Source organism: Vulpes lagopus, chromosome 14 (assembly GCF_018345385.1).
Source record: "Vulpes lagopus strain Blue_001 chromosome 14, ASM1834538v1, whole genome shotgun sequence".
Taxonomy (NCBI): Eukaryota; Metazoa; Chordata; class Mammalia; order Carnivora; family Canidae; genus Vulpes; species Vulpes lagopus.
The window spans coordinates 14,046,253-14,069,486 of record NC_054837.1 but is presented as its reverse complement, the minus strand read 5'-3'; the positions used below and the strand labels follow the sequence as shown (position 1 = coordinate 14,069,486).

General features: G+C 46.8%; 2 protein-coding genes across 4 annotated transcripts; both read left to right on the top strand.

The window, feature by feature from the left end:
• The first annotated feature begins 2,385 nt into the window (after window positions 1–2,385).
• NEFH (neurofilament heavy chain) lies at window positions 2,386–10,846 on the top strand. Of its 3 annotated transcripts, none has more exons than XM_041728345.1 (5): window positions 2,386–3,312; window positions 5,160–5,359; window positions 6,374–6,498; window positions 8,108–9,005; window positions 9,234–10,846. In XM_041728345.1, the coding sequence occupies exons 1-5, from the start codon at window positions 2,439–2,441 to the stop codon at window positions 10,236–10,238; spliced, it is 3,102 nt and encodes a 1,033-aa protein (XP_041584279.1). In that variant the 5' UTR covers window positions 2,386–2,438; the 3' UTR covers window positions 10,239–10,846. The 3 variants fall into 3 exon arrangements, with proteins under 3 accessions (XP_041584279.1, XP_041584278.1, XP_041584277.1); XM_041728344.1 differs by having other exon boundaries at window positions 8,108–9,335; window positions 9,396–10,846; XM_041728343.1 differs by having other exon boundaries at window positions 8,108–10,846.
• Window positions 10,847–16,714: 5,868 nt separating this feature from the next.
• On the top strand, window positions 16,715–16,939 carry LOC121475759 (coiled-coil-helix-coiled-coil-helix domain-containing protein 7-like). Its single transcript, XM_041729296.1, has one exon. The coding sequence runs from the start codon at window positions 16,715–16,717 to the stop codon at window positions 16,937–16,939; it is 225 nt and encodes a 74-aa protein (XP_041585230.1).
• The last annotated feature ends 6,295 nt before the right edge of the window (window positions 16,940–23,234 follow it).

Below are 23,234 nucleotides of genomic sequence, written 5' to 3'. Positions count from 1 at the left end.
TACTGTTAGCTGCCTACCAGCCATTCTACACCCAGAAGATGTATCTGCATTATGCAGATGACTGAAAAGATCCAAAGGAACAAGGTTCTCCTGGCAAAATGCCAAGCCGAATGACAAGTAAATGGGGAGCCACAGGAGAGCATGGAGACCCTGCCTAAGCCCCCCTAGATCCCATTCTCAGAAGTCTCAGACCAGTCACTCACCTCCATCCTCCCAGCACTGACTGCAAACCAGCCCCTCTGCCCCTTGCAAACTGGCTCATGACTGGATCTTTAAGTGGGGGTAAAAATGCTTCATCATGTTCTGCTTCTCCATTCAGAACCAGAAATTCCCTTCCCCCTCCTTCCTTCTCCCAGCGCACTCTCCTTCCCGTAAAACGTGGTTAAAGGGACAGCACCATCACTTCCTCATCTCTGAGGGTCTGTTTAGAATCAGGGGTCTGGGAATGAGGCAGAGGGCTAGAAGAAACAAACTGGCAGAGGTCTTTTCTGGGGAGATCTGTCAGTCCCCATCCTGGGAATCCCACAGAAGGAAAACCAGTGTAAACTGGAAGTGCAGTGGGGGTTGAGAGAACTGCCCGAGAGAGGCTCAGATCTGAGAGAGAAGTCTCAAGGCTCCCTCCCAGAAAAACACTGTGGGGGTCCTTTCATCTCCCAAAGGAGGAGCAGAGTGTGTATGTGGGAGAATTTCATACAAAACAGGGAACTGGACCCCTTACCAGAAGGTTGAGGCTGGGTTCCCGGCTCCCAGAGTAACCCTGCACGATCGTTCATCGCCCCTCCTCAGTTCTTATATGCTTAGCACACTTGCCTACCTCCTTCCTCTCTCCCTCCAAGGTAAAGGCAGAGATTAACCACACCCCCCCCCGCCCCCCCCGTCTCCACAAAGAGCAGGCCCTGTCCTTGGTGCTGAAGCACCAGACAGCCCCCCCCCAGGCATTTCACAGAAGAATGAAAGCCCCCCCCCCAAAAAAAAAGTCGAATAACACCAGCAGTTGTAGGGCACCTCAAATCCCAGGGACCCTTTTTCTATCTGACCCTCCATAAGGGATTTGGGTGCCCTGAAAGCATCCCACTACTTCACTGGGGGTTAGAAAGGATGCCTATCGCTGCATCCACTTCTCTGTTCTGGGGGTGGGGGAGAGATGACAAGTCAAAGTGGAGGAAATAAGGAGGAAAGGGGGAGAAAGATGGACTTCCTAGTTGTGGGAAAGCAGCTGCCACATCCATGGACAGTATATGGGTTCTCCTTCCCTAGTTCAGCCAGAGACTCCCCCAAAGCAGAAGCTGCCAGGGGAGGGGAGAGCGGGGCGGAGGTGGGTGGTGGGTGGGGGTGTCTCTAGTTGCAGCCTATCCCAGGGCAAGGCCCTCTCTTGGTACAGATGGGAAAAACAGGGATGGGGTCTGCAACTCATCCAAGGTCATTTGGCCAGCAAACTGACCTCAGAGTGTATAGACCCTGGCCTGAATGACTCCTAGGACACCTGTCACTCCCCCCCACCCCACACAGGTGCTAGCTTCCCCAGCTTCATGCCTAGTCCCCACAGGACCCCCACTCTGGGTTCTCTGACCCTCACACAGCCCACATTCCTCCTGCTTATTCAGGGGGCCCCTCTGCCTCTTCCACTGAGGGCCCTCCCTGCTGGGGCCAGCGGCAGGGTCTCCCTCCTTCTATACTACAGAGACCACTGACTTCCCTCTTTTCCTTCTCTGAGGTGTCTCCCATACCCCAATTCAGGGCAGCCTTGCTGCCCTTCCCAACTCCAAGTCCCCCTCTCCTATTCTGCAGCCGGCTGCAGTTCTCTCCTGGTGGCTTCCTAGCTATGAGGGAAAGAGTGTACCTCCAGTCACCTTCTGTAGCATCCGCCATGCGTCTATTTAGGATAACTTTGCTCCCTCCCCTATTCCGGGCCCCCCTGCACCCCTTATCCTGAGGTCCTAACTCTCAGGAAAATCTCGTGCCCCCTCTCATTCAGGGGTCCCCTCAATCTGACTGCAGTCACCCATCGCTCCATCCCAAAGACACTCTGTCCCTATTCCCACGGAGATTCCTTGCCCTCTCCCCATTTTAGGCCCTTTCTCTATTTCCAAACACAGTAGCAAAGTCTTCCGACTCGCACCCGGGGTCCCAGCCGTTCCACTCCAGGAGTGCACCCCGCTAACCCGACCTCGGGGTGCTCCACCGACGCCGCGTCCATTCCCCTTCACTCCTGAGTCCCCCTGCCCCGCCCCTCTCACTGCGGCGGAGCGGCCCGGCCCGGGCAGCCGGGGAGGAGGCAGAGAGGGCGGGGCCCTCCTCCCCCGCCCCCCCAACTGCCGAGGGGCTGGACCCGACCGGGCTGCTATAAAAAGGCCGGCATCCCGGTGCTGCCGCAGTGCCGCCCGCCCTGTCCTGGCCTCGGGTTTCCCCCTCCGCCGGCGGCCGCACCTGCTCCGGCCATGATGAGCTTCAGCGGCGCGGACGCGCTGCTGGGCGCCCCGTTCGCGCCGCTCCATGGAGGCGGCAGCCTGCACTACGCGTTGGCCCGCAAGGGCGGAACGCGCTCTACCGCCGGCTCATCCAGTGGCTTCCACTCCTGGGCGCGGACATCCGTGAGCTCCGTGTCGGCCTCCCCGAGCCGCTTCCGTGGCGCAGCAGCCACCTCAAGCACCGACTCCCTAGACACGCTGAGCAACGGACCGGAGGGCTGCGTGGTGGCAGCAGCCGCGGCCCGCAGCGAGAAGGAGCAGCTGCAGGCGCTGAATGACCGCTTCGCAGGCTACATCGACAAGGTACGGCAGCTCGAGGCTCACAACCGCAGCCTGGAAGGCGAGGCGGCGGCCCTGCGGCAGCAGCACGCTGGCCGCGCCGCCATGGGCGAGCTGTACGAGCGAGAGGTGCGCGAGATGCGCGGCGCTGTGCTGCGCCTGGGCGCGGCGCGCGGCCAGCTGCGCCTGGAGCAGGAGCACCTGCTCGAAGACATTGCGCACGTGCGCCAGCGCCTAGACGACGAGGCCCGGCAGCGGGAAGAAGCCGAGGCGGCGGCGCGCGCACTCGCGCGCTTTGCGCAAGAGGCCGAGGCGGCGCGCGTCGAGCTGCAGAAGAAGGCGCAAGCGCTGCAGGAAGAGTGCGGCTACCTGCGGCGTCACCACCAGGAGGAGGTGGGCGAGCTGCTCGGCCAGATCCAGGGCTGCGGCGCCGCGCAGGCGCAGGCGCAGGCCGAGGCGCGCGACGCCCTGAAGTGCGACGTGACGTCGGCGCTGCGCGAGATCCGCGCGCAACTTGAAGGCCACGCGGTGCAGAGCACACTGCAGTCGGAGGAGTGGTTCCGAGGTTCGGAGGCGCGTGGGGGAGGGGGCGCCCCCTGCTGGTCGGGCCGGGCGCACTCCGAAGGCGGTGGGGCTGGAGGGCGTGCTGCTCAGCTTCCTCCCGCAAAGAACATTCCCCTGCGTTAAATAACAGTTTCACTCTGGGTGTCTGGAGAAATCTTTCAACTCAGGGTTGTCCTTTGGCTGCCCTACTCCAGGGTCCTTCTATCTGTCCTGCAACTTTGGGTCCCTTCTGTTCCCCCTGCCCAATATTAGATAACCCCACTCTGAGCCCCTTTCCATCAGGTTCCTTCTACAGTTCCAGAGCGGTGCCAGCTTCTAATTACAGGCACGGGAGACCTTTTGCCCTTCAAAGTAACATATCTTCCCTGCCCAACCCTGCTCATCTCCTTGTCTGCACTCTGCAGAGGACCCCATTGTCTGGACCCCTATCAGGTTCCTCCCCAGTGGGGCATTCTCACATCCTTCCTCCCCTAGAGGGATCATAACCCCAGCCAATGGGTGCATGAGATTGGGGTGGCCCCCACAATGTCCTCTCTCCCCTTGAGAAGCTAGAAGCTTCTCAAGTTCCCCCCTCCTCCAACTCCATGCTGCCCTGAGTCAGCTAGATTGCAGCTGCAGCAGCTCTGAAGCTATGCCTAGCAGCTTCGGGGTGACCTTGGCCAAAGCTTGCCTTCTTTGGTTTTCATTTTTGGAGGCTGAAAGGGTCGGGGTTTGACCAGCTGAGCCTCTTATTAGGGGTGGGGAGTGGGAGAGCTACATGATCCTTCCTAAAACTGTGTATAACTTGCATTTTCCTTGGGAGAGTGTGCAGAGGCTCCAGGGATTTTTAAACAGGTCTGTGGTCCCCATGGGTAAGAATCCTCACCCACTTTGATGATTTCTAAGTTTTTGCCAACACGAGTAGGGCAAACCAGGAAAGCTGAGACTTGGATGCATGGTTTTTCCCGTTACTTTTCCTCTCCTTTGCAGTGGCAAAACCTTCCCTCCCCCATCCCTGCAGCAAGACTTCTCCCAGAGCAAACCTCTCTGCTCTCTTGGGCTTTGCCCTTTACATAGACAAGCCATCCCAGGACTTCTGGCCCACCCAGCTGGCTTCCCTTCTTCCCACCTCACCCTCCCAAGACTCAGGTCCTGGGTTTTACTATCTTGGGATTCAGGACCCTCACTTTCAGGAGATGTAGACTAGTCTCCAGACCTCTGCTGGTCCCAGAATGTCTTCTGGGACCATGTCTCCATTGCTCACATGGTCCAGGGTGTGGCTGCCATTGACACAAAGACTCCTGTGCTAGAGAATGCGCAGCTAGGTGGGGGAAGGGACAGAAAAGTTGGCACGTGGGCCCCAGACTCTGCAGTGACCTTGGACTCTGCATAGCCAAAACCTGCAAGGAAGGGGCTATGGCTACATAGTGGCTCAGAGCACCTTCATCCCTCCAGAGGTCACAGGTTCATTAACTTGTTCAGCCACAAGCTCAGAGTTAAGCCCTGTGAGCCAAGTTTCACATCTGAATTCTCAGCACTGCTAGCCCTTGCTGGGGAGCTAAACCAGGTATTAGGACCAGAAATGGGGGCTTCCTCTGCTCTGTGGGGCTTCAGATCCTGAACTGGTGGAGACAGTCTGATCTTTGGAACCAGTAGACTGCTAGATTTGAATCTACTGTTTATTACTAGTTGGCCTTGGGCGGTAGTAATTTGCCTATCATAAAGGAGAGGGTGGGTTAAGAATCCAAGATGGCAGCAGGTACTCAGTAGGTCTTCAACCCATGTATGTCACCTTTTGGATCTGGGCACTAGAATCTAAATCCAGATGTGGATGTGTCTAACTCTGTGCCCTGTCCCCTTCTCCCCCAGTGAGGCTGGACCGACTATCAGAGGCAGCCAAGGTGAACACAGATGCCATGCGCTCAGCCCAGGAGGAGATAACAGAGTATCGCCGCCAGCTGCAGGCTAGGACCACAGAGCTGGAAGCACTCAAAGGCACCAAGGACTCACTAGAGAGGCAGCGCTCTGAACTGGAGGACCGTCATCAGGCTGACATCGCATCCTACCAGGTGGGCAGGGATGGGGCAGAGACCCAGACTACTTTCCCTGGTCAGGTGATCCTGGACAAGTCACTGCCCCTCTATCAGCAGGATTGTGGTGGTGAAGACTGTGGGCTTTGCAGTCAGTCAGACATGCAAGGGGGACCAGTATGTCTTTCTAGCTTAGTGGCCCCAGAAATCTTAGTGGCCTCTCTGAATCTGAATTCCTTCCGTGCAATGGGGGAAATAAAAGTCCACCTTGCAGAGCTGTGAAGGTTAAAGAGATAGACAAACTTTTCATGGATGAGTGTGAGCCTGCTCTGCAGGGTCTGGTCATGGTGAGCTTTTGGTAAACAATAACCAGTGTCTGTGAGCGTGGATAGCCTGGGGAAGGCCTCGGCAGAGTCCTTCCATTAAAGACAGCGAGCAAAAGAATATGACACTTTTAAAGAACTTATTATGCAAGTAATATGTGGTGATTGTGGGTGAATTAGGAAATGGAAAAAACAAAAAGGAAGCAATAAAAGTCAGCCGTAATGGTTACTGCTGCGTAATGGTTACTTTCAGCAGCATGAAGTGAGCCTGGGGACAGGGGAGAAGCTTCCACTGGTATTTAGTGTGCTTTTGTGTACGGCTACAGTCCTCAGCCTCAGGGGGCTTCCTTGGCCCTTACTGTGTGGCAGGTGCTTGGGAGCATCAGGAGTCAAAGCAGACAAGGCTCTGTTCTTGCTGAATGTTTTCTGTGCTTAAAGAGCTCTTTGCCCGGCATCCCACTGACCAGTGATAGCCATTGTTGGTGGCTGGTGTGCTTCATTCCAAACCATTTCCCAGGCTGAGGTTGTATCCACACACAGCAGCATTTTTGCTCCAGGTAGTTTCCACATCCATGAATGAGGCTCCCACAGGGTGGGACAGGGTGGGTGTTGGCCCACATGGGGCCATAGATGGGGCTGCTTTGGGTTTGCACGGTGTGCCCTAGCTCCTGTGGTGCTGAGGGCCAGGCACTGGCTGGCACATGACGTGTGTGTGACCTCTCCTCCCCAGGAGGCCATCCAGCAGCTGGACACCGAGCTGAGGAACACCAAGTGGGAGATGGCAGCCCAGCTCCGAGAGTACCAGGACCTGCTCAATGTCAAGATGGCTCTGGATATTGAGATTGCCGCTTACAGGTGATGTGGGCCAGGGGGCATTTGGGATGGTGGGGAGTCCTTGCACTCTTCTGAGAAGTTAAGCACTGAGTTTCAGATTCCCAGCAAGGTGACTGCCTGTCTTAGAAACAAAAAAGAATTTTTTTTAATTGGGTAAAATGTAGATGACATAAAATTTCCTATTTAAGTACAGTGGTATTAAGTGCATTTATGTTTTTGTGCAACCATCAGCACCATTTATCTCTAGAACTTTTTTCATCTTCCCAAACTGAAACCCTGTGCTCATTAAAGAATTACTCCCCACTCCTCTTTCCTGCGGCCCTGGCAACCATCATTCTACTTTCTGAGAGATAGAAGTCTTGAGGGTGGCTTCTTTTCATTCTGCCAGTGATTTAGATAATAACATTCCTTACCCCTTCCGAAATCCAACCAGCTAGAGGCCTACTTTGGAGGGAAATGAGGCACCTGAGTTGTCAGGGCCCTTGACAACTCTCTTGGTTTTTTTTTTTTTTTTTTTTTTTTAGCTCTCTGAGCTTTTCTTTCCTGGGGAAATAAAACAGAGATGATAACAGTACTCCTGTTATGGAGTTGGGAAGGAGGAGCCAATCCAGTTCCAGAGCAAATCTGGGTATGGCTGAGCTGTCATTGAGAAATCTCTCAGTAAATGGTAGCCAGGAGAAGGCCATGAGACCTCCCAGCTTAGCAATTTCTTGCCAAGGAGCAAGCTGACTCCATGAACACCCCTCCCAGTTATTGCCAAGTGGCCCTTCACTTCCCAACTCTTGGATCTCTTGGGTCCAGTCTATAATCTTGGTCAGAATGTGGTCCATGAGCCAATTAGCAATTAGTACAATTAGCTTCTTCTACAAACATGTTAGCAAGGCAGACTCTTGGGCCCCACCCCAGATCTACTGAATCAGAATCTGCATTTTAACCAGATCCCTGGGGATTTGTATGCTGTTAAATTTGCAAAGCACTGGTCTCTAGGGGTAACCCCTATACCTACTATGAGGCTGGCACTGCCAGTTCCTTTTTATTCATTATCTCATTGAAACAACCCTCTGAGGTAGGGACTCTTATGATCCTCTTTTTGCTAATGAAGAAACTGAGGCTTGAAGAGTTTGAGTGAGTTGGCTGAAGTCACATACCTACTGAGTTGGAAAGAGTAGAAACTGCTGCCCTTACTCCTAAATCCCAAAGGATGAGAATATAAGGTGACTGGAGACCCTTGAAATTCCAATGGGAATATTCTAAGACCTATTAATCCCAAATTTATAAATGTGGAATTGTTTGCTGAGGCTCCTACCTTTTTCTTGAATGTTTTAGTTAAGGAACAATTGATGTAGTTTTTGTTAATGCAGGTGTTCTCTCTTGAGGGCCATTTTGGGGTAGGGGAGTTGTATTATAAGTTGCAGTTCTAGCCACATAAAACAAGAGCAATGCCATTGGGGTGCAGATTCTGGGTGGACCCTGAGAAGATTTGCTAAAAGTATCCACCATTCACATTCCTTCCTCCACCAAAGTCTATATCATTGTATTCCATGGGTCTTCAGGGTATTCAAGAAGACCCCCAACTCATCAGTCTGCTCTGAGCTAATAATAGTAATGTGTTCCATTATCCATTCTGCAGAAAACTCCTGGAGGGTGAAGAATGTCGGATTGGCTTTGGCCCCAGTCCTTTCTCCCTTCCAGAAGGACTCCCCAAAATCCCCTCTATATCCACTCACATAAAGGTCAAAAGTGAAGAGAAGATCAAAGTGGTAGAAAAGTCAGAGAAGGAAACCGTGATTTTGGAGGAACAGACAGAGGAGATCCAAGTGACTGAAGAAGTGACTGAAGAAGAAGAGAAAGAGGCCAAAGAGGAGAAAGGTGAGGAAGAGGAAGCAGAAGAGGGAGAAGAAGAAACAAAGTCTCCCCCAGCAGAAGAGGCTGCATCTCCAGAGAAGGAAGAGGCCAAGTCCCCAGTGAAGGAAGAAGCTAAGTCCCCAGCTGAGGCCAAGTCCCCAGAAAAGGCTAAGTCCCCCATGAAAGAAGAAGCAAAATCACCAGTTGAGGCCAAGTCCCCAGTGAAGGAAGAGGCCAAGTCTCCAGCTGAGGTGAAGTCCCCTGAGAAAGCTAAATCCCCCATGAAAGAAGAAGCAAAATCTCCAACGGAGGTGAAATCCCCAGAGAAGGCCAAGTCCCCAGCTAAGGAAGAAGCAAAGTCCCCTGTGGAGGCCAAGTCCCCCGAAAAGGCCAAGTCTCCGGTAAAGGAAGAGGCCAAGTCCCCTGAGAAGGCCAAGTCCCCAGCGAAGGAGGAGGCCAAGTCCCCAGAGAAGGCCAAGTCCCCGGTGAAGGAGGAGGCCAAGTCCCCCGAGAAGGCCAAGTCCCCGGTGAAGGAGGAGGCCAAGTCCCCAGAGAAGGCCAAGTCCCCGGTGAAGGAGGAGGCCAAGTCCCCCGAGAAGACCAAGTCCCCAGTGAAGGAGGAGGCCAAGTCCCCAGAGAAGGCCAAGTCCCCCGAGAAGGCCAAGTCTCCAGTGAAGGAGGAGGCCATGTCCCCTGAGAAGGCCAAGTCTCCAGTGAAGGAGGAGGCCAAGTCCCCCGAGAAGGCCAAGTCTCCGGTGAAGGAGGAGGCCAAGTCCCCAGAGAAGGCCAAGTCTCCGGTGAAGGAGGAGGCCAAGTCCCCTGAGAAGGCCAAATCCCCGGTGAAGGAGGAGGCCAAGTCCCCAGAGAAGCCCAAGTCCCCGGTGAAGGAGGAGGCCAAGTCCCCTGAAAAGGCCAAGTCCCCTGAGAAGGCCAAGTCTCCAGTGAAGGAGGAGGCCAAGTCCCCTGAGAAGGCCAAGTCTCCAGTGAAGGAGGAGGCCAAGTCCCCTGAGAAGGCCAAGTCCCCTGAGAAGGCCAAGTCCCCAGTGAAGGAGGAGGCCAAGTCCCCTGAGAAGGCCAAGTCCCCAGTGAAGGAGGAGGCCAAGTCCCCGGTGAAGGAGGAGGCCAAGTCCCCAGAGAAGGCCAAGTCCCCTGAGAAAGCCAAGTCCCCAGTGAAGGAAGAGGCCAAGTCCCCTGAAAAGGCCAAGTCCCCAGAGAAGGTCAAATCTCCTGTGAAAGAAGAGACCAAGGCTCCTGAGAAAGAGGTCACAAAGAAGGAAGAGGCAAAGTCCCCCATAAAGGAGGAAGAGAAACCCCAGGAAGTGAAAGTCAAAGAGCCTGCAAAAAAGGCAGCGGAAGAGAAAGCTCCAGCCACACCAAAAACTGAGGAGAAGAAGGACAGCAAGAAAGATGAGGTGCCAAAGAAGGAGGCTCCAAAGCCTGAGGTCCAGGAAAAGAAGGAGCCTGCTGTGGAGAAACCCAAAGAATCCAAAGTTGAAGCCAAGAAAGAGACTGAAGATAAGAAAAAAGCAGTGACCCCAGAGAAGGAGGTTCCTGCCAAAGTGAAGGAAGAAGCCAAACCCAAAGAGAAGGCTGAGGTGGCCAAGAAGGAGCAAGATGATGCCAAGGCCAAAGAACCCAGCAAAGCAGCAGAGAAGGAGCCAGAAAAGCCAAAGAAGGAAGGGACACCTGCAGCACCCGAGAAAAAAGATGTCAAGGAGGAGAAGACCCCAGAGGCCAAGAAATCTGAGGAGAAACCCAAAGCAGGGGCCCCAGCCAAAGAAGAGCCCAGCAAGGAGGCCCCCACACCTGGCAAAGCCAAGACAGAAAAGGCTGAGAAATCCTCTAGCACAGACCAAAAAGACAGCAGGCCTGCAGAGAAGGCCACAGAAGACAAGGCCTCCAAGGGGGAGAAGTAAGGCAGGGAGAAAGGACTATCCAGAACAGCCAAAGATACTCAGGAGGGCCCAGGAGCTCAAGGGTCGACATAACAAATTTTCATTTTTTCTCCCTTTTCTTTATATAAAAAGAAACTCTGCTTAGATGATGGGGCCCTCCTTCACCAAACAGGAATTTCTATTAGCAATATGTTAGCAAGAGAGGGTATTCCCAGTCCCCTGGCCCTACACCCCAAACCCTCCCCAGGCGATGGACAATTATGTTATGATAGCTTACGTAGCCGAATGTGATATATGCCGAATGCCACATGTAAACACTTGACTATAAAAACCGACCCCCTCCTTTCTAAATAAGTGCATTTATTACCTGTATGTGCAATTGACAGATGATCGCAATAATGAATGAGCAGTTAGAAACACATTATGCTTGAGATGTCTTAACCTATTCCTGAATGCCTTCTGTTTTCCAAAGGAGTGGCCGAGCCCTTGCCCAGAGCTCTCTATCCTGGAAGAGCTGGAGCAGGTGGGGCTGGGCACTGGCCACTGAATCATGCCAGGGCGCACTTTTCCACTGGAGTCCACTTTCAATTGCTTCTGTGCAATAAAACCAAGTGCTTATAAAATGAAAATGTTTCTGCTGTTATTTATTCTCTTTTCCTAGGCAGGCTGGGGGACAGGGTCAGGGGAAATCTAGATGGCACACTCAAGAGCAGAGGACTGAGTGAGCATCAGAGGTCTCAGAGTTAACGTGGCCTTTCTTGGGTTATTTCCTGGACACAAACCATGTGCCAGGCAATATGCTAGGTGCTTTATTTTTATGATTTTGCAGGTAGGTGGCCTGGTGCTTGGTTTCTCAGCATGGTCCATGGATCACCTATATTAGCATCATCTGGGAGACATAGAGAAGTGCAGATTCTTTGATTCCATGCTGGATCATTGAATCAACTTGAGGGGATGGGGATCCCTGGGTGGCTCAGCGGTTTTGCACCTGCCTTGGGCCCAGGATGTGATCCTGGAGTCCTGGGATCGAGTCCCACATCGGGCTCCTTGCATGGAGCCTGCTTCTACCTCTGCCTCTCTCTCTCTCTCTCTGTATGTGTCTCTCATGAATGAATAAATAAAATCTTTAAAAAAAAACTTAAAAAAAAACCTGAGGAGGTAGGCCTGGGAAAGTACATGATTTACCAACTCCCACTTGATTCTGATGCACATTGAAGCCTGAGAACAGGTGAGGTCCTATGCATATTAGTCTATTTATAGAGTTCTACTTGTCTTCTTTTGTGAGGAGGAATGACCCTTTTGAACCAGGGGCCATATGTTGCTTATGTACCTGTAGTGAAGACTATAGTTACCACCATTGGGAACAATCTGTTAGTAGTTTCATAAGTGGACTCCAATATAACTTCTCCAGACGCTATATGAAAGCTGTGTTGTTCTTGTGGATTTATGTAGGGTCTTTACTGTAAAATTCTTGTGTGGTTTCTAACTTTTTGTTTGTTTTTGGCACTTTTCCTGGGAATTGCTTCTTTCCCTGGCCCAACCAGGTGGTTCTCAGAGACACCATGTTTTCTAATTGCCCTATACCACTGGTCACTAGTAATTGGTCCAAGAATGGCCACCTGACCCCAGGTGAGCCAGTGAGAACCCTTGCTGAGATTTCAAACTTGGGACCAGATTGGCTGGCAGTGTTCTCATGAGAGGTAGGTGGACAAGGGAATCTAGGCCACCATTTTCCCAGCCTTGGGGAAAAGTTAGTCTGTGAGAAAGGGAGAGAGATCAACAGAGACAAGATATCTAGGGAGTCATTGTAGATTTCAGGTACTTGGTTCTGATGATCCTTTCCATGGCTTAACTGGCCATTCTTTGAGTGGATAAAGTTTTGCCAAATCTCATTTAGGGTATGCTCTGTCATATGCAACCCCAAGAATTCTGAATAATGTAGTGACTGAGGGGGAATAGTAACTATGTTAGAAACCAATTCTGCTTGGGACTCTTTCCGCCCCTCTGCTCCTCTTTTCTCTTTCAAATAAATCTTAATAATAATAACAAAGCATTGAATACAGATTATACCAAAACTTAAATATGAGGGAAAGATGGGGAAAGGGAAAATGGAGTGTATAATTGGTCAAAAACACTTATTTCTCATACCAGCCTGGAGAAAATGCTTAAAATTGATAAATCAGGGGGATCCCTGGGTGGCGCAGCGGTTTGGCGCCTGCCTTTGGCCCAGGGCGCGATCCTGGAGACCCGGGATCGAATCCCACATCAGGCTCCCGGTGCATGGAGCCTGCTTCTCCCTCCGCCTGTGTCTCTGCCTCTCTCTCTCTCTCTCTCTGTGACTATCATAAATAAATAAAAAATTAAAAAAAAATTGATAAATCAAAAGACTGAGAAACCCCTGAGACTCCTCAGACTAGAGGAGACTAAGGAGACTAAAGAGACTCAGTGCAACGTGGCACCTTGCATTGGATCCTGGAACATTAGTGGAAAAAGCGATGAACTCCAAATGCAGTCATTCAATTAAGAGTAATGTACCAATATTAATGTCTTCATTCTGACAAATGTACCATGATCATGCAGATGTGAATATTACAAGGAATTGGGTGAGGGTATTTAGGAATTCACTATGCTGTCATTGCAACTTCTCAGTAAATTTAAAATTACTTCTAAATATAAAATCTTAAATAAAGGAGGGGGTGCACCTGGCTGGCTCAGTCAGTGGAGCATGCAACACTTGATCTTGGGGTTGTGAGTTCAAGGCCCATGTTGGGTAGAGACATCACTTAAAAATAAAATCTTAAAGAAATAATAAAATTACTTCAAAATAAAGTCTTTAAAAAAATTGATATATCCATGGGGTGCCTGGGTGGCTAAGTCAGTTTAAGCATGTTTCAGCTCAGGTCATACATGATCACAGGTTCCTGGGATTGAGCCTGCTTTGGACTCTGCATTCAGCATGGAGTCTGGTGGAGATTGTATCCCTCTCCCTCTGCTCCTCCCACTGCTTGTGCTTTCTCTCTCTCTCAAATAAATAAAATATTTTTAAAAATATTTATTCGTGAGAGACACAGAGAAAGAGGCAGAGACAGACATAGGCAGAGGGAGAAGCAGGGTCCCTGCTGGGAGCCCGATGTGGGACTCAATCCCAGGATGCTGGGATCCCAGGATGCCAGGATTACAACCTGAGCCAAAGGCAGACATTCAATCACTGAGCCACCCAGGTGCCCCTCAAATAAATAACATCTTTTAAAAATTGATATATCAAGAAATTGCATCGGATTAAAAACATAAAGGTAAATACCAGATGTCAGAACCTAAAACCTAGAGTTGAAGATAAAGTAGATGAGGGTCAGGGAGAGGCAAAGCCCTGTCTGCGTCATTATAAGCAGATTGCAACCAGTCAAAGCCAACAGGGCCCCAAACAGCTTCTAGTCCAATCTCTTGATTGTATAGATGAGGAAACAGGCTAGCAGGGCAGGAGCCTGCCTAAGGCCAAGTTGGTAGCAGAGTTTTGCTTTCCTAGTCTATAGAGAAAATATGAATTACCTGGATATTAATTTTTTAAAGAGTCTAATTTTTTGAAAATTGCCCTCGGTGACTCTTATTTAGAAAAATTTATACTTCGTTTTGAAATCACAAGGAAAACATAATAGGCATTAGAAATACAAGGTTCTTACAAATCATTGACTCGGCCAATGTCCACAGGAAACAAGAAGGGACTTGTCTAGATTAGAATCCAGGTCACCAGTTTTGGTACCATCATGATCACCACGTATTGAGCACTTTCCAAGAACTGGGTGCTGGGCTACACATTCTATAACCCCAATCTAATAACAGCCTGATGAAGTGAGCACTCTTGAACCTGCATTTTTCAGTTGAGAAAACTGAGGCTGAGAGAAGTTACTTTACCCAAAGTCCCAGAGCCAGGAAGACATGGGGGCTGGACTTAAATTTGAACCTGTCTGGAACACCTGGGTAGCTCAGTGGTTGAGGGTCTGCCTTTGGCTCAGGGTGTGATCCCAGGCCCAGGATTGGAGGGCCTGCTCCTCCCTCTGCCTGTGTCTCTGCCTCTCTCTGTGTGTCTCTCATGAATAAATAAATAAAATCTTTTTAAAAATTGAGCTCAGGCTCTTCCTTTCTTTGCCGTTCTGCCTCCTGACATATTACATGGCCACCTCAAAACAGATGCTGTAGGTATTTGGAATGCCAGAAGCTCCGGACTTCTTCAGTGATATCATTCTCATAGTGATCCCAAGTGGAACAGGCAGGGCAGAGGGATCTGACCTGGCCATTCCTCCTCTTTTGCCCTAAGTGCTCATGCTCCCAATGTTGTAGGTGGGATTAGCTGGCCAGATACCGACTAGGACTAACTTTAACCATCTGCCAAACAAAACAGTTCTTCCTCTGGAAGGATAACAAACTTTAGGAAAAAACTATAGAATCAATTTGCTAAGAAATTGCTTGTCAGATGTCAAGGGCCTGGGGGGATACAGAGGATACATGAAAAGGAGCTGATTGATGTGGATATGCCCTTCCTGCTGACTAGCTGTTGGGTCCACAAACATAGCTGGGCTGATGACAAACAAACATCCTTCATTTTTTCCCCAGGGGAATGGTTTCAGAAAGGCTAGGTTAGGCTCTGTCTGTGATAATGAACAACTACATCTCCGTAGCTTAATCCAAAGAGAGCATCTTTCTCACTCATGCTACACAACCAATGTGGATTGGCAGGGGTCCCTGTTCATAGTAGTCACTCAAGAACCAAGCTAATAGGGGAGCCTGGGGGGCTCAGTCAGTTAGGCATCTGCCTTCAGCTCAGGTCATGATCCCAGGGTCCTAGGATTGAGCCCACATCAGGCTTCCTGCTCATGTGGGGAGCCTGCTTCTCCCTCTCCCTCTGCCTGCCCCTCTCCATGCCTGTGTGCACACTCTCTGACAAATAAATAAAATCTTAAAAAAAAAAAAAAAAAAAAAAAAAAGAACCAAGCTAATAGGTAATCCATCTAGACCCAGGCTTCCAAGTTCACTGAGGCAGGGGAGAGAGAATGTGGCAAACTGCACAGGCTCTTAAATGTCCTATATAGAAGTGATACAGGTCTATTTCGGCAACATTTCACTGGCCAAAGCAATCCACACAGTTATATCTAAAATCAGAGATAGGCAGAGCAATCCAACTAAGTGCTAGAGAGAGAAAAGGACATTTTGCAGCACTGATAACTCCACAGCAATGTTCCAGAGAATTTTGACCAATAGTTCCTGAGGGGATGCACTGGAGGTTTCTATATTTATCAGCATTATTTATGCTGCAAGAAGTCAAAACAAACTAGTTTAAGCAAAATACTATCACTACCGATAGTTAATAATGATCAATATGTCAGCTTATATAACCAAGGAGTTCAAGAAGGTTGACTTGCTTCAGATAAAGCTCGGTCCAGGGGGAATTCTCAAACGATGTTCCCCAAGATGCTACCATTCTTTCTCCAGTTCTTGGCTATTTTCTTTTGTGTAGGCTTCATTCTCAGGCAGGACCTCTCCACGTGGTCTCCAGCTTCAAGGTTACATAACAACAGTTGAGTAAACTAAAGGGGGAAGAGAATTCTTGTTCAATATTTCAGGAAAAGTCCAGGGGTTGGTTCTCATTGGGCTGGTAAGGTCACATGCTCTTTGCTGGGTATGCACAGGACACTAATGAGCTAGGCTGTGGTCATTTGCCCATGCCTAGAGGTGGGGAAATATATCAGGCCCCTTAAACTGAAATTGAGAGTTTGGGAGGTGTGGTTCCCAAAAGATATGAGAGGTACTGTTATCAGAGAATGGATGCTAGGGCAGTAACAATGATAAATGTCCACAATGCATGGAGCAGAAGATCCAAAAAAGCAATAATACCCAGTGTCAGTGGGTATGCAGAGAAACCTGAATTTTCTGGAACTAATGGTTGGAGTGAAAATGGACAAAACCTTCTTGGAAGGTAATCTAATGAGATATATCAGAAGCTTAAAAGCTGAGATACTGTAACCAAAGTGTGCCACTTTGGGGAATGTATCCTAAATTAAAAATCAGGTCTGTACAGAAATATTCAAATACAAAATATATTCACTTAAGTTTTGTTTCTATTTTGGAAAATACCCTGAATATACAATAATAGGAGAATGGCTAAATAAATTAAGTTATATAAGTTAGTATACATTTTGCAACAAAAAAGAAACTAATTTTAATTTTTAAAATGTATTTATTTGGTAGAAAGAGAGAGGGAAAAATCACAAACAGGGAGAGCAACAGAGAGAGAAGCAGACTCCCCACTGAGCAGGAGCCCAATGTTGGGCTCCATCCTGGGACTCTGGGATCATGACAGGAGCTGAAGGCAGATGCTTAACTGACTGAGCCACCCAGGTGCCCCAGAAAACTAGTTATTAATGTTAAAAAATAATTTAGGTATTTGGAGCTGGAAATGGCCTGGGTTCTGGCAAAGCAGCTACCTGAGTAAGAAAACTGTTAGGATGCCCAAGGTAGCATGGAGGCTGAGAGAACATGACACAAATCCTTGCTTGCTGGAATCTGATGTTTCTACCAGAGGTAGGGATGAAAATAACTATGACAGGGAGAGATACTCCACTTACTTCTTAAACTACAAAACCTGCCAGAAATTCTGGAATTCTATCATGGGTCCAGAGAAGACAGAATGGAGTAAAGTCATCTATGCCTACAGCAGGAGAAAGAGATGAGATTCTTGGGGGTAATGGGAAAGATGACTTACTGACTGCATTAAAATTGTTTATTTAATTTAAAAAATAATTTACATCAATGGGACCTAGCAGACATCTAAAGAAACTCCATGCAAGTGCACATGGAATGTTCTCCAGGACAGACCATATATTAAGCCAAAAACAGGCCTCAGCAAATTTAAAAAGACTGAAATAGGACAAAGTCTGTTCTCTGATCACAATGGAATAACATTAGAAATAACAAAGAAATTTGGAAAATTCACAAATACATGGAGCTTAAACAACACACTTCTAAATAACTAAAATATCAAAGAAGAAACCATGAGGAAAATTAGAAAATACTTTGAGATGAATGCAAATAAAGACACAACATATGGAGACTTATGAGATGCAGCTAATGCAATGCTTAGAGGAAAATTTATAGTAGAAAATGTCTACATTTTAAAGGAAAAGAGGTGGGATCCCTGGGTGGCGCAGCGGTTTGGCGCCTGCCTTTGGCCCAGGGCACGATCCTGGAGACCCGGGATCGAATCCCACATCGGGCTCCCAGTGCATGGAGCCTGCTTCTCCCTCTGCCTGTGTCTCTGCCTCTCTCTCTCTCTCTCTCTCTGTGACTATCATAAATAAATAAAAATTAAAAAAAAATAAAGGAAAAAAGGTTTTGAATTGATAACCTAATTTTCTACTTAAGATTAATGATTAATAATAATTAAACTCAAAGCAGGATTAGAGTAGAACTTAATAACAAAAAATAAAAGAAAAATCACTGAAACTAAAAATTGATTCTTTGAAAGGTCCACCAAAGTGACAAAACTTTAGCTGGACTAATGAAGAAAAAAGAGCACTCAAATTGCTAAAGTCAGGAATGAAAGAGAGGACATAAATACTAAACTTAGAGAAATAAAAAGGATTATAAGGGAATACTGTGAACAACTGCATGCCTAATAATTAGATAATTTAGATTAAATTTAGGCAAATTCCTAAAAAGACACAAACTACTGGAACTGACTCAAGAAAAAAAAAAAAAAAGAAAGAAAATCTGAATAGATCTACCACAAATAGAGATTAAATTAGTAATCTCAAAACTACCCATAAAGAAAAATTCAGGCCTAGATGGCTTCACCAGTGAATTCTACCAAACATTTAGATAAGAATTAACACCAGTTCTTCTCAAATAATAATTTAAAAAAAGATAGAAGGGAACACTTCCTAACTCATTCTCAGAGGCCTGTATTACCCAAATACCAAAGCCAGACAAAGAACCACAACTAAACCACAGAATAATATCCCTATGAATACAGATGCAAAAATCCTCAACAAAATACTAGGCAAAGCCAATCCAACAATGTATTAACAAGATTATACACCATGATCAAGTAAGATTTATCCCGGTTCAACATAAGGAAAGTAATCAATCACTGAATGATTCATTTTAAAATGGTTAATTTTATGTTGTGTGAATTTCACCACAATAGACAAAAATTGTGGCAAAATATACAGAAAATTCACCACTGGTGATATTTAGTACTTTCATAATGTTGTATAATCATTACCACGATCTAGTTCCAGAAGGATACACCTTACCCATTAAGCAGTCTTTCCCATTCCTTCTACCCCTGCTCCTGATAACCACTACTCTGGTTTCTGTCTCTATGGATTTATGTATTCTGGACATTTCATGTAAGTGGAATCATACAATATGTGACCTTTTGTGATTGGCTTCTTTCCAGGAATAGTCTATTCTGAAGATTTTTTTAAAAAAATATTTTATTTTATTTATTATCACGATCTGAGCCAAGGGCAGACATTCAATCACTAAGCCACCGAGGTGCCCCTGTCCTGAAGATTGTAATACCAACCATGAAGGATATATGGCGAAGGTGTTTTTTTGCTGCTTGGTTTTTGATAAAGCCTGAAGATCTTTAACAATTATATATAAATGTCAGCTTTATAGAGTGCATTAATGATTATAAAAATAGCTTTCTGGGGATCCCTGGGTGGCGCAGCGGTTTGGCGCCTGCCTTTGGCCCAGGGCACGGTCCTGGAGACCCTGGATCGAATCCCACATCAGGCTCCCGGTGCATGGAGCCTGCTTCTCCCTCCGCCTGTGTCTCTGCCTCTCTCTCTCTCTCTGTGACTATCATAAATAAATAAATAAATAAAAAAAAAAAAAAGAAATTTCCTTTAAAAAAAAAAAAATAGCTTTCTGCCTTTCTCACTGTCCTAAATCTTTTACTTATTAAATTTAACATTTCACTTTAATCTTCTCCTAACAGTTTCTAAATTTCATGTATTAATTCATTCAGGAAATATTTATTGATCTCCTTTTGTGCACCAACCTTGTGCAAAGCCCAGGGGATATAGAAGTGAAGAAAACAGAAGTGCATTTGTGCCTTTTCTGGAGCACGCAGTCTAGTGGGAAAACAAATATTAAAGAGTAAAATACAAATGGTTGCTTTATAAAACTTGTTGTATGTTCCATCCTAGTGGGTGTCCATCTGTTTTTGCCTCTCCAGCCTCTATTCTTTCTTTCTGATGAAAAGAGACACCACATCTCCCCACTCACAGGCCACATAATAGGGTGAATAATGGTCCTCCAAAGATGTCCATGTTCTAATCCCTAGAATCTGTGAATTTTACCATATATGGCATAAGGGACTTTGTAGATGTGATTAAGTTAAGAATTTTGAGATAGGAGATTATTCTGGGTTATCCAGATGGGCCCATTGTCATCACATCTCCTTACTAGAAGGAGCAGGTTTCACAGTTGGAGGAGGAAGTGATGTGATGATAGAAGCAGAGGTTGAAGTGATGCACTTTCAGGATGGAGGAATGAACCACAAGCCAACTGTAGAAGTGGAAAGAGCAAAGAAATATTCTGTTCTTGAGCTTCCAGAAGGAATGAGCCCTACCAAAATCTTGACTTTAGCCCAGTAAAATTAATTTCAGACTTCTGGCCTCCAGAATAGTTAGGAGAATCAATTTGTGTTGTTTTACACCACCAAGTTTGTAGCAAATTGTTACACCACCCACAGAAACCTAATATAGGCCATGGGGTTTGGTTACCCATTGTACCTAGACCAGATGTATGCATGTCAGGCATGGCCCATCATATACTGTCCTCTGGCCTCTGAGATTAGTTCATTGATTGAGTAATGTTAAGTCTATCCAATGAAAGCCAATTCCAATACTGTGGTAGAAGATACTGGTGCAGAGAAGCTGTCAAAGTCTACCCTGAGGATAAACAGCAAAGAAAGCACCTTGGAATTACTGCCAGTGTTTAAGTCCTGATGACACCATTTAAACTGCTGAATTGAGCTGTGCCTGCAGTCATCCAGTGAACTTCTTAGTTACCCAAGTCAGTAATTCTGTTTAAAAAAAAATATCTGTATCTATCTATCTATCTATCTATCTATCTATCTATATATATATATATATATCTGGATGCCTGGGTGGCTCAGTGGTTGGGCGTCTGCCTTTGGCTCAGGGCGTGATCCCAGGGTCCTGGAATCAAGTCCTGCATTGGGTTCCCTATAGGGAGCCTGCTTCTCCCTCTGCCTGTGTCTTTGCCTCTCTCTGTATCTCTCATAAATAAATAAAATCTTAAAATATATATATATCAAAATACAATTTTTTAGTTTTTGTAAAAGTGAAAATTTGATAATATTTTGATGAAGCTGTGGAGAAACTAGTTCATACATTGCTGGTAGGAACACAAGCTGATACAACCTTCATGGAGGAGAATTTGGAAGTATCTTTCAAAACTATGATTATATATATCCTTTACTCCAATATTCCTACTTTTGAAAACTTAACCTACAGATGTATTGACATACATATGAAATGACCATGTGCAAAAATGGATAACCAAGTATCTATTAAAACTAATAAAATAGGGTACCTGGGTGACTCAGTTAAGTGTCTGCCTTTGGCTCAGGTCATGATCTCAGGGTCCTGGGATAGAGACCCACATCGGGCTCCCTGTTCAGCAAGGAGCCTGCTTCTCCCTCTCCCTCTGCTGCTCCCCCTGCTTGTATTCTCTGTCAAATAAATAAAGAAAATCTTTATTTATTTTTAAAGATTTTATTTGTTTATTCATGAGAGACACACAGAGAGAGGCAGAGACATAAGCAGAAGGAGAAGCAGGCTCCCTCCAAGGAGCCTGATGCAGGACTCAATCCTGGATCCCGGGATCAGGACCTGAGCCGAAGGCAGATGCTCAACCGCTGAGCCATCCAGGCATCCCAAAAAAATCTTTAAGAAAAGTATTAAGAAACTAATAAAATATGGTACATCCATTGAATGGAATACTATGCTGCTATAAAGAATGAGGAAGCTCTTCATATCTCTGCACTGATATGGAATGATGTCTAAGATCTGAAAAAAATCAAGTGTCAAAACAAATGTACGTAGTATGGCTTTTTGCACAAAAATGGAAAAATAATTTGCTTAAAGAATTTAAAGGATACAAAAGAAAGTAATCAACTTTGTTGTTTAATTGTAAGAGAGATGGGAACTAGGCAGGTGGGGGATAAGGTTGACAGTAGAAGCTTTCACTGTACTTTCACTTCTTATGCTTTCTGGTTTCTGAATCCTGTGAATGAATTATTCTAAATATCACATTAAGAATTTTGTATACTATGATCTTATCTTAGTAAGAAAACAAATAAATATATATGAATACAAACCACTCAGTCCATAAGTGGTTATTCTGTATACAATAGGAAATAAATATTGTACTCATCCTGTAAAATTTGACTCAATGAAATAAGAAAAGAAATAGTATCATTTCAAAGTGTCTTCCAGTTCTCTGCATTGAAAGGGCAGATATCCCATCAGGCATTTTAAACCATTTGTTCACGTTTTAAAACTACCACATATTTTCACTCAAGCTGCTGTATCCCAGCACATGGGTGAGTGATTAGTTTTCAGGTCCTTCCTGTAGGACTTTGCATCTCAACTTGTTAGATTGGGTCCATCTTTAAAATATTTTGGGATGTCCCCATCTATTCACTCATTACACAAATGTACTCTGAGGGTCTTCCACCAGCCCCAGTGGGTAGGGTTGGAGTTTCTCAGTTTAGGTCATCTGTGGAGGTAGTGAGAAAACCAAGTTAGAAGAGGGTGTGTCAAGAGCCCAAGAAGTTGAGGTAACCCTCTGGTGGGCCTTTGGCTCAGGGCACGATCCTGGAATCCTAGGATCGAGTCCCACATTGGGCTCCCTGCAGGGAGGCTGCTTCTCCCTCTGCCTCTCTCTCTCTCTGTGTCTCTCATGAATAAATAAATAAAATCTTTAAAAAAAAAATCCTCCCCTTTGCTGAGCAGTGATGGGTTTGGGGCACGGTGCTGCGAATTGATACTTAACCCCTACAGCCACTCCCAGTTGTAGGTGGGGATCCCCAAAGTTTAGAGTGAGTCAAGCAACCTGCCCAAGGTCACACAGTTGCTTACGGGTGGAACAAGAACCTGACAGGTCAGCCTACACAAAGCTGTAACTCTTGACCACCAGTGTTCTTGGTGTAATTGTGTTGCTGAAATGAACAAATAGCCCAGCAAGAGTACCAGCCTGAAACTATGCTGGGTCTGCAGCAACTCTTATAAAAAGCAACGTCTTGCTGGCAGACTGACCTGCTGAGAGCTCACCGTGGGTATGCAGCTCAAGAAAGCCTATGGTGGGCACAGGCCCACCTGGTTAAGCATCTCTCAGGTCATGATCCCAGGGTCCTGGGATTGAGCCACACATCGGGCTCCCTGCTCACCAGGGAGTCTGCTTTTCCCTCTCCCCCTGCTCATGCTCTCTCTCATTCACTCTCAAATAAATAAATATAATCTTAAAAAATAAAATAAAAAAATAAAAAGGCCAGGAGGGGCACCTGGCTGGTTCAGTCAGTAGAGCATACAACTCGAGCTCAGGGTGGTGAGTTCGATCCCCATGTTGGGCATAGAGATTACTTTAAAATTAAATTAAATTAAAAATAAATAAAGGAAAAGTTAAGAAACATAGGCTGAGCCCCAGGTGTGGGAGGATGACAGAGAGGGATTACTCTCAGGGATGTGCCCCAAGGAAGGCCAAGGACAATTCTGGTTGAGGAGGAAGCTTCACAGTCCTATGCCAGGCCTTTCTCCTAATCTGCTGACTGGAAGCACAAATAGCTTTTAAGTAGCTCAAAGGCGCTGGACTGTCCTGGGCTTCTCACAAGTTTGAAAATACTTCTTACAGCCAAAGGATTTTGTTCAGCTAGCTTCCCTCTGAGGATGGAAAATCTCTTCTGGAGGGTGACAGTCTCTGACATTC